The sequence below is a fragment of the Mastomys coucha genome, unplaced genomic scaffold, assembly GCF_008632895.1.
Source record: "Mastomys coucha isolate ucsf_1 unplaced genomic scaffold, UCSF_Mcou_1 pScaffold21, whole genome shotgun sequence".
NCBI classification, from domain to species: Eukaryota; Metazoa; Chordata; class Mammalia; order Rodentia; family Muridae; genus Mastomys; species Mastomys coucha.
In genome coordinates, this window is record NW_022196904.1 from 181,727,831 (window position 1) to 181,739,361 (window position 11,531).

General features: G+C 41.5%; 1 protein-coding gene across 4 annotated transcripts in view; it reads right to left on the reverse strand.

Annotated features, from left to right (window-relative positions):
• The window catches only part of Sorcs1 (sortilin related VPS10 domain containing receptor 1), a 540,204-nt gene that overhangs the window by 340,100 nt on the left and 188,573 nt on the right, over positions 1-11,531 (reverse strand). For all 4 annotated transcript variants that reach the window (XM_031390641.1, XM_031390645.1, XM_031390644.1 and 1 more), the window contains exon 2: positions 5,963-6,030. In XM_031390641.1, the coding sequence (XP_031246501.1) occupies positions 5,963-6,030 (68 nt within the window). The remainder of the gene's footprint in view (positions 1-5,962; positions 6,031-11,531) is intronic.

The following is an 11,531-nucleotide window of genomic DNA, read 5'->3' on the forward strand; positions in this document are numbered from 1 at the left end:
AGTCCCTGGGCTTTTCCTGAATTGATTGTATCTCCTGATTCTGCAAGCTAAGGAGTCATAATCCTGTGCAATCACAGATTGTTTGAAGCCAATAAACCAAAGGCAATGACCTTGCTAATACATCCCAGCAGGAGAAAGTAAGCGGTGCTGAGGAACAACTCTTCAGTACAGCCTTTCCCTCTGGAAAGAGGAGAACAGAGCTGAAAGTGGTCAGTATGATTTACAGTTGAACAGGATATCAGAAACTTCACCTGAAATAAGAAAAGGGATCTTCTAAAGTTCTCCCATAGCCTTGACTTCATATCCATTGTCCTGTGGTTCACATGGCATCAACCCTGTCTCCTGCATGGATGCTCCATCACTGGCCTCTCTGCTCACAGATGAACACCATCTGCAGCTATGTTTTATGATCTCCTTCCTAGCAGTAATTCTCAGGTGACAGTACAACATGATGTAGTTCAGACAAGAAACCCATGGACATTTGTCACATTCGTGTTTAAACACTAGTAAGTGCTAGTTGAGTAGTACACTTGGCTTCTGGCACCCGTGGGAGTGAAGGTGCAGCCACACAGCATGACAGTGTCAATCTACATGCTGAGATTAAATTAGTATCTGTCACCTCGCACGTGTGCACTGACAATAAATTAAAATAAGCTGACATTTGAATAAATGAACTTCTGTAAACCTTTGATTTCCCATGACATATAGGATGGAGCAAGTTTTATGTCAATTAATTAAACCCACATATGAGAAAGGTAATTTTTCAAGGAAATATTTTCCCAATAAATTCATAGAAATGCTAATTATCTCGTACCCAATGGTTAATCAGGTGATGTGAAACTTCCCAAATGGTACTCCCTGTAAACTTAAGAAATGTCAAGAAAGAATACATTCTCAAAGAAAAATTAATGTGGAACAATAAAAGGTTCACATACAATGTACAATGTCTAGCGCTACAGGAGAGCTACAAGAAGAGATGGGTCCTGGTTCAGACTGTAGTATAGGAAGCTAACCTGCCTGGGTTAGCTCTCTTTTCTATTGCTTACCCTCCTTAAGAACATAGGCTGGTTATTTCTCTGTGCATCAGTTTCCTCACATATGAGGATAGTGTAAGGATAAAACCAATTTTCTGAGTTCTACTGAGGATGATGTAAATGCATACATTGATAGCACTTTCAGTAGAACTTGGAATTAACAAAACACAGTGCCCTACATTTCTAGTGTCATAAGACACTATGACCAAGAAACTTATAAAAAAGCAAACATTTATTGAGACTCAAGGCTCTTGAGGGTTATAGTTCATGATCATCATGGTAAAGAAAATGGCAGCTGGCAAACAGGTATAGAACTTGAAGAGTTGTTGAGCTCTTATGTTCTGATCCACAGTCATGAACCAGAGAGAGCAGGGACTAAGAGTGAATAAAATGGACCTTTAAAACCTCAAAGCCTACCCCCACTGACATATATAATACAATAAGGCCACATCTCCTAATCCTTACTAAATAGTTCCACCAACTTTGAAAATCTGCATTCAAATATACAGATCTATGGGGTCATTCTTATTTAAACCACCATCCATGGGTATTAGTGGCACTTATTAGGCAAATGATATATAGATAGAATCATTCCAAATACTGACCAAATAAGTCTAAAAGTTCTCATTTGGCAGATGCTTGCAGCCAACCATTGGACTGAGCACAGGGTCCCCAATGGAGGAGTTAGAGAAAGGACTGAAGGAGTTGATGGGGTTGGCAACCCCATAGGAAGAAAAACAATAGCAACCAACCAGACCCCCCAGAGATCCCAGGGACTAAACCACCAACCAGAGTACACATGGAATGACCCATGGCTCAAGCAGCATATGTAGCAGAGGATGGCTTTGTCGGACATCAATGAGAGGAGAAGCCCCTGGTCCTGTAAAGGCTCAATGCCTCAGTGTAACTGAATGCTAGAGCAGGAAGCCAGGAGTGGGTAGGTGGGTGGGTAGGAGAGCATCCTCATAGAAGCAAGGGGGAATGAGATATAGGGTTTCTGGAGGGGAAACTGGGAAAGGGAATTTGGAATAAATAAAATATCCAATAAAAAGTTTCCATTTTTGTCTGACTATTTCCATTATGTATTGTGTGTTGAGTAGGAGATGCATGCTTATCACAGCACAAATAGAATTCTATGAGACAAAACTACATTTTTAGATGAGAAAACAGAGAAATGGGATTTAAATAAATTATACCAATGATACCAAGGCATTAATGAAGAAGATGCTGTTATCCAAAGATAACTGTATATATGATTGGATGGGCAGTCCACAGAACTCAGATCAAAAAGGTCTCATGACAAGATATATATATATATATATGTATATATATATATATACATATATATATAAAATTAGAATATACTGAGAGAAAAACACTGGGGATTTTAGTATTGAGGGGAAACAAGCATTGAGATTCTTCAATCCTACTGAAATCCTAAAGTCCTTGCGTTCCGTTACTGCTCTTGGATATCCTATTCCAACCTTCTTGCAGGGTCATCCACATACTTCCTTACATCATAAATGCAGGCTTTAGTATACTGAAGGCATTTTAGAACTCTTTGGGACTTTACAGAGATCAAGTTACTAAACTATAAGGACAGGTCTCCACACATGTCTAGAGTACTGTACATCATAACTAATATCGAGGAGACACACTGGAGAGACATCAGAAAGGTAAAGAAGAGCCAGCAGGCGCATGCACAATGAGAAAGCAGACGGAGGAGCCTGCTCTGTACAATCACCAAGTCACTAAGCTAGCTCTTTGACTTTCCTAGGGTGCGCTCCTCTCCTACAGAAACTGGAATTGCTAACAGATTGTTTTTATAGGCCCGTTCAAGAATAAATATAGAGAACATTTCCTGGCTCCTCAGAAAGCACTTCTTCGATTAGTTTAATTCAATATATACCACATACTGGGACACTTGTAACTCGGACTCCTTTTTAAACGCATTTGTTTGTATAGACACCCATATTTCTTTGTCAAGTAACACAAGATACGCTACTGGAGTCCATTTTATACACATTACCATTTTTAAACAAGCAAACATACAAAAAGTATTCCTTAGTCAGTGTATATTGATTAATACATAACTTGGGCCCTAAATATTGAACAAAATCACTGATAACTGTTATAACATCCTGGACTGTGGGGAAAGCTGCATTTAGGTGCCACTGCACTGACTGGGTCATTATAACAAACACATACTACTTCCTTGATTTAGAAAGTTAGCAATTCATTCATAATAATATAAACGTGAAAGTCTGGGCACCAAAACTATTGCCATGTGATATAGATGTGGCCTGAAAGTAGAAGATAGAAAGCTCTGATGACTCCCGAATGGAAAGGGTGGTGGCTGAGACCATGTGTGAGACCAGGTGTGGGATGGCAGCTAGCTCCTGCAGGCCTTCGAGGGTGGTGCTGGCCCATAGCCCAAGCGCAGCTATGACCACATCATTGGCTATGTATTGATGAGGGAGAGCCCCATGCAGGGACATTCTTACACATCAGCTTGAGTGTTTGCTTCTATTCTATAGCCTTTTCCTTACAGCTGAATAATAACTGGGTTGCAGTTTAAAATTACCAATTAGACACGAGCCACTCTTTGCTGCTCCCCGAGAGCTCCAGGACTGGGAAGAGACCTTGCCATCCACTGGACCAGGATGTAAGACACTGATTTTGGCCATCATTCATAAGCTTCTCTGACAGAGACACCGCAAGTGTGTGGCCCTTTAAAAGTGCATGCTTATTTCTCAGGCAGAACTGCCTAAGGCTTCCTCTGCCACTAGGTATCTCTTGGCAGAGTGCTGATTACTCTGGACAAGAGAGGAGAGAGATGAATATACTGCTTCTCAGAGATACTGTATCTCGATTTGACGTTTTATTTATCTCAACCTTTAAGCTTATCTTGCCTCAAATGGTAAAACTGGCTTTCCCCACAAATCTCCAGGTTTAATCCACTCTCCTTTCCAGCTGGTGCTCAGGTGCAGTTAACTGTTCTTTGTCAGGTCACCCAGTCCCTCTCAGTGTGACTCCCTGCATGAACAATGACACCACACAAAACAAAGTCAGCAACTTGTTCCAGGAGTATGGCACAATCGATGTCGGTGGGAAGATCGAGTAAATCTCATTAATTGAGAACAATGGTAGCCTGTCATCCTTGTCCCATAGATCCAAAGAGCTTTAAGTCCTTAAGATATCAGTACAAGGTCAAATGCCTTTTGATCCCCACCTACTCCAATACCCAGAGGGCATTTGACACTTGACTCTTGATTATTTAGCTTGTACAACTTTCAAACAATACAGCTCAACCGAAGGTTTGGATCTAATCATTGGACATTTCTCAGTTGCTAATAAACATTGCTCTCTGTCTATGTCTGTGTGTGTGTGTGTGTGTGTGTGTGTGTGTGTGTGTGTGTTTGATTGTGTCTATGCATGCATGTATTGGGATACAGGCATGCACATGAGTGTTTGTGCTGTGTGGACAACAGAGGTCAGATTACTGGATGCATCCTTTATCACTGCACATCTTATTTTTGAAATTTGAGTTTCCTACTGTACCGAAAGAACTGACGTATTTGGCTAGTTTAGGTGGCTACCTGTCACTGGAAATGCTCCTGCCTCTGCCTTTCCAACACTGTGATGGCAGCTGCCATTTTTATTTCACTAATCTTCCTCCCTAAGAATGGAAAACACACTCTTAAGACATCTCATCAGAAAGAAAGAAGAAAGCTTACACTGAGCTTTGGCGCTCTAGCACCATCTTCTGCTGTGCCCCTCTGTGTATGTCCCCAGTGTGGGTAGACTGTTGTGCCCGCTCCAGCCCTCTGCCCTTTGAGACCAGGCTGCATGCCTGTTAACTAATGTACACTCTGCACTGTTTATGACAGATGCACTGTAGGGGAAAGATGGCTTTTATTCTTATGAATTCATGAGCGCTAGAAAAAGCTATCAAGGAGAAACGAACTTCTTGAGTCATGAACATTCTGATCAAGGCTTACTGAAATTACATAATGCACTAGGTGCCCCTCGCAGTTAAAGTGCTAAAGAACTCCATGATTATCAAGACATGCTATTACTCATGCTTTCAGCTGCTCTGCTGGGTATGATCTCTGGCCCACCCCTTGACTGCATGTAGACAAAACTCCATCTTCTCTCTGGGATTATCAAATGGGACGGGAGTAACCAGTCAGAGGTAGTGCGGTTTCTTTTTGGATTTGAGAGGTTGTGGTAGGTATTGCCACCTGATATAGGCTGGTGAGATGGGAAAAATTGGTGTAACAAGAAAAGGCCACCGAATAAAAAAAAAACTGTAAAATTGATTATATTGTTTTTGAGGATTTGTCTGTTTTGACTTCAGACTGATAATAAACCAAAAGCATCTTTGTCCAGATATTCTTGAGATATTCTGCCCCAAACTGATTTGTATCCATTTTTTGACATAGCATGTTTTCCACTTAATCTGTATGTGTGTGAAGTACAACATGAATTCCTGAGATAAAGGCATATAAACATACAAATGTCTGTGTGCCATCTGTGTGCTGCTAGGGAGCCACAGCACGGTGGACTGCAAACTGGGAAAGCCTGGGGAAGCCTGCCCCTAGAGGTTGTGGTGAGCAGTCTACAAAGTGAAGCCCAACTTCTTCTCCGGAGTGTCCAGATCAGTGAGAACCATGGGTATCATAATATATTAGCACCTCAGGAAGAGCAGGACACAACATTCTCACTGACTGAGAGAAGGCATTTCCCTGGCAGGCCAGTAAACAACATCTTTCCCATATCTACAGGAAACAATGAAAAAAAAAAAAAAAGGAAGGCATGCTTATAAGCAGGAACCTCCCAACCAGGAAATGAGACTTCCAGAGACAGCAAGAGCAGACAGCAGGTTCAAACAGCACAGTAATTAGTAGCCTGATCTCTCTACGTACCTCCAAAGCGAGCTCTCGGTGATGCTCCCCAGGTTATAGTCATAGAGCTTTGTCAAAATGAGAATCACCTGAAGGCAGAAGAAGAAATCATGGTTAGTCTCAAACAATTACAGTCTCTCAGACATGAGATGGCCCAGGGGAGGGCTTAGGATTCCTTTAATGGGCGCTTAACATAATTGAATGAATTGTTACTGCTTTGCTGCTGCTGCCTGGGGAAGGGCTGACAGCCTGGTACTGATCATCTCTGGTCAGCTGCCCTGCCCACCATTCTAGGGAGGCCCCAGAGCCAGTGCTTCCTGTTTTCTCATGTATTTCTTGCTCTGGTGGGCTTAATACTTTTTGGGAAATTTACAAAAATTGTAAAATATGTACATTTCAAGTTAGCCCCTCAGTAAATGTTCAAGAAAGGTCAGTGGTAAAGTTCCTAGCTCCCACAACTGAGCCACATGGTCCAACATTCTTGATTCCTGAATCTCAGGGTGCCCTTTCTTCTTTGTGAGTCTCATGAATTCTTTCTTCTGCATTCAGAGTCAGGTAGGAGCTACAACACCACAAAGGAGCAAAGCAAGAGCAGGTTTGGGGCCCATGATCCCCAGGACTTATAACATTGGGTATGGAGAGACTTCCAAATTAGGAACAGATTCTGGGAAAGAACATATCCCAAAGAAATTCCCCTTAGCTTCCCAGCACAAGCCCCTTTCATTTGTTACCTGTTTCCAGCCCCACTTGGAGGAAACCAAACTATTTGCCACATTTGTTCAGAATGTGAAAGACATTAATTAATCATCCAGGCTTTTCCCTCGTGCTAGGCCAGAACACAAAGAGCATAGTCAAGCTTGGAGATTACAATCCAAGTAGTACAAAACCTTCTCAAAAGGAAAAAGGGAATTTCGGAGACCCCGCCCTTGCTTTGTCATGCTGCTGACAGTCTTGGCCATCACAGCAGTTTGAGAAGATGACTTCTTGCTATCTGTCACCAGGAATTGGCTCCACCTGACCTCCTACAGTACCCTAGCCCCAGGTCATCTGTGGACATTGAACTATACAGCTTGCTCCTAATCATGGGTAGTTCTTCCTCCACCTACTTGCTCTTCAGATGAGAGAAAGGGATGTCCTGGGTCTATCCATTATTCTAGTATCCAGATCCTAGCACTAGAACTTTGGACCCTGCTATCATGTTTGCAACTCAGCAGAAAACCATTTAGACCAATGTCCTGGATTTTCTCTGAGGGCCTTGGGATCAATTATAGCTACAATGAGTACAGAATGTTCTAACCTTGAATTCTGAGGCAGGGGTTGCCCAAGCGTGCCAAATCCTTCCAAATTCCAGGTTATTGGCACAGTGCCTCATTTAGAGGGCATGGACATCAATGGTTCTTAACTCTTCACAGCTAAGTCAACTAAGACTCCTTTCTAGGAAATGGAGAGCTGTGCTTACCGGAAGACTGGGTGAGATCCCTACAGACCTCTACAGTTGTCTAAAGCAGGTTTCTCCCAACCCACAGTCTGAGCTGCCACCAGCAATCTGTTCAAACTCCCTTCTTCAGCAAGACGTGAGCACGGGTGAGGTGTGAGGCACCCTATGGGTACATCAGATGGCATGCCTGTGGTGGGGCATATGCTTAGCAGATCCCCATGCCAATTAAGTCAATCTAAGTGCTAAATTTCAATCATAGCCATCCCAGGAATGCTGATCAGTGGCAGCAGGGTGGCTGTTTGTTTGAGGACAGAGAATGATGTTGTGACATCACCTCAGTGTGATTTTGCCAAATAGTCCCATAAATCCCCCATCAAGAAAATGGGGGTGTGGGCAGAAAGCATTTCTAGGTAGTTGACCTTACGATACAAGACAGCAGTGAACTAAGTAAAGAAGCTCAGCTGGTCACAGGCCATGGCTCTAATTTATATGACAAGGGACTTCAGAGGTGCCCAGGCATGGGAACCCTTTAACCCAGTGTGAAATGGTGTGAGCCCGCCCACCCACGTACACAGCAATTGTTCAAGCAATTCCCAGGGCACGTGGGCACAAGAGGGAAAAAATCTGTTCCCTGCTTCCTCTTGCTGGGCTAGTAAAACTAAAAAATGCAGTTTATCAATACTTCACAGGAGAGGCGTCCTCTGTAACATTTTGCAGCATAGCTGTTCAAACCAATATGATCTTTCTGTTTTTTAGAACCTGAGCCAAAAAGGAAAGGTGAAGTGTTAGCTTTGGGTTGTATGTTCAATTGATTATCTGAGGTCTGTTTTCCCTGCATTTTCTCATTTGACTGTACACATTACTCACACCTCGCTGCTGGGCAGTTACATGATACAATGCTATATACAAATGTTAATTGTTTATTGGTTTGTTTTCCTTCTTTTCTGATTGGTGCTGTTATTTAGCAAAATCCTTACATACTAAAGAGGTCACAGTCCAAAGTAAGAACTGGAAAAAAGCAATCATTTGCCAATCCTGGTACTATCCTCTTACAGTTTTGTGTATTTGCAGATGTTAAAAAACAATTGCCGGGTGGTGGTGGCACACTCCTTTAATCCCAGCACTTGGGAGGCAGAGGCAGGTAGATTTCTGAGTTCGAGGCCAGCCTGGTCTACAGAGTGAGTTCCAGGACAGCCAGGGCTATACAGAGAAACCCTATCTCAAAATAACCAAAATAAGAAAAAAAAAAAAAAGAAATCAACAAAACTATGAGTAAAATTCCCTTAAATAATAAATAACTGATCATTTATGTTCACTCCATAAGCAATTTTCATATATGGATTTTATTACTTCAATTATATGACATTAAATCATAAATGCAGTAGAAGCAACAATGTTTTCAGGTGTGTGTGTGTGTGTGTGTGTGTGTGTGCATCATTGTGTGTGCTATGTGAATGGGATGTGTTCATGTGGATGTGGATGTGCATGGGACAGGAGGTTTGCCCTGCAAATATGCAATGTTAGGTATCTTGTACCATCATGCTCCACCTAATTTTTTGAAATGAGGTCTCTCACTTAACCAGGAACTCACTGATTCTGTTATATTGGCTAGACACTGCGCTCCAGAGATGTGCTTATCTATCCTCCCTCATGCTAGCGTTACAGATGGTTATGGATGCAAGCCATTACGCCGGGTTTTGGCATGAGTGTTGGGAATCCAAACTCAGGTCCTCTTGCTCAGACAACTGGAAAATTCCTGGTGAAACCAACCATCTTCCAGCCCTTATCTGTATTATTTTGACGAACATTCTCTCACATAAAATAATGTTGATGAGCTTCCTATTTATTGTCACATCTTGATTTCATTGTACAATGTCCAAAGAACCCTGATTAAAGTAGTAAATGTGAATCCTGATGCCAACTTTCTCTTGTTCCACCACAAATCTCAGGATATCTTTGAATAGCAACCATTTGAATAACTATGGAGTGATAACTTCTACTTAACAATATATCAAGTCCTGAACATGAAATATCAAGAACTCTCCACAGTAATATATTAGAAGTATCCTTTCTCATCAGTCTCAGAACTCCTGTTACCACATGAAATCTGTCTCTCTCTCTCTCTCTCTTTTTGTCTTCTTCTCATTCTTACCTTACAAAACCTTACTTTGTTCATACTTAAAGAAACCACAGCGCCCACCCACTGAGCCATTGTGTGCTAGTCAGCCATCCCCAGTACTCTGTGTGGGAAAGGGTGATCTCTTTAAAGAAATGAGCAAAGGCTTTCTGCACATGCAGCCCTTTGTCCAGAGCCTTCCATACTCTTTACTGAATAATTCCACAACTCTAAACACTTACTTGCTCTTTCGAAAAGACACAAGAAATTGTCACTGAGAACTTTGTGACAGAAAAAATGCCAGTTCGCTCCCTCAAAGTCTCAATTTTTTTCTGCTCTGTAATCCAAAGCAAAGCTTTTATAGATATAGAGACATGAGTATCTGCATGACTAGACAGGAAGGTCTATTGTAAATGAGCAAAAGTCACTGAAAGACATTTTGTATCAAAGTAGCTGGACAAGTGCTCTTTCTGAGTTTGACTAAAATTACTTAATTTGGAAACAATGTTGGTTAATACACAGGCAGTCTCCATTAGGTAAATTATTGGCCTATAACAACTTTGAATATGACAGTATATTTTCATTGTTGATATAAAAGCAATCTAAAAACAAACCCTCAAGCATTCAAGGAACCCTTAGATCATCTTCCTGCCCAGCATATATTTGCAAACTTGTCATAAGTGTTATAATGCAGATGATAAGAATTCATTATCCTCTTTCTAAATAGCAGCAACGGAAATTTTCTCCTATTTTTTTATTATTAAGGAAAGAAAAACAGTTTTCCCTCATCATTTACTAAATTAAAGAATTCAATCCTACTAGAAGGAAAATAGAAATCTATGAGTATGTTGACACATGTATTGGGACATTTGGCTTGGCCACTAACCTTTGATATACCTTAATTTCTCCTTAATTTGGAGAAGACTTAGAAAATGGGGGCATACTACCATCTCTTATTTTCTGCACCTTGGCCAGTTGTGAAATATTCAACCATAAGTGGAACATTTCTTACCACATCCTTGTCTCTAATTGCTGCAGGGTTATTGCAGATAATTGGGTGGAAACAGCATAACTCCCAGGGGTGGTACTTAACCAGAAGGTAACAGTGTCTTTTGGACACAGCAGGGCAGTTGTACTCAAGGGCTCACAGCAGCTGTGGTTGTAAGCACAGGACCTATGCAAGCCTAAACTAGACCAGAATCTCAACGTGGAGAGAGAAGGTGGATATGAAGTTTCATCTCTAGCAAAGTTGGCAAGTGGGCTTCATGGAGAGGGACAGTTTGGTCAAAGACAGGCAAGAGAAGTCAGTTACAGGTAGTGGAAGGCTATACACCCATGAATAGCTCTGCAGCATATATTGGCCCTGATGGTAGGACTTGGGGGAAGAAGATCAAGTTGGAAGGGTAGAAAGAGAGGGGTGGGTCATGGAAGAGTTGGAAAAACAATAGCAAATATGATTAAAATGTATTATATAAAATTCTGAAAGAACTAATAAAACATTTACTAAAAATTTAAAAATTAAAACATCAAAAAACAAAATGTGGATATACCTACTTATTTTTCAATTGTTCACAATCTGTAGTCTTTTTTCTTTGTATGGAAATGAACTTCAAGGGAAATGAACTGCCCCTCAGGCTTCTAAAGAGTGAGCAATCTGTACCATAAAATCCTAAGATCTCTTTCTTGATGCTCAGTACCCCAATATCTGAATAATGTGGATGACAGCAGGATCTTTCTCTATGACACAATACAATTCAGGCTTGGACAGACAGGTGTTTCTGTAATTATGACTGGCACCTGAGAACTCATAATGCTCCACCAACTTAATGCTCATGATCTCTGTCTCCTGAGATGGGCTATGGCCTGCCTCTGGTGAGCAGGGTTAGGCTTAACTGAAGGAAACAGCAGGCTGGGAGAAGACAGAAGCCAGTTACCTCTCCTTCCCCCTCTCTGTCTCTGTCTCTCTGTCTCTGTCTCTCTGTCTCTGTCTCTCTGTCTGTCTCTCTGTCTCTCTCTGTCTCTGTCTCTGTCTCTCT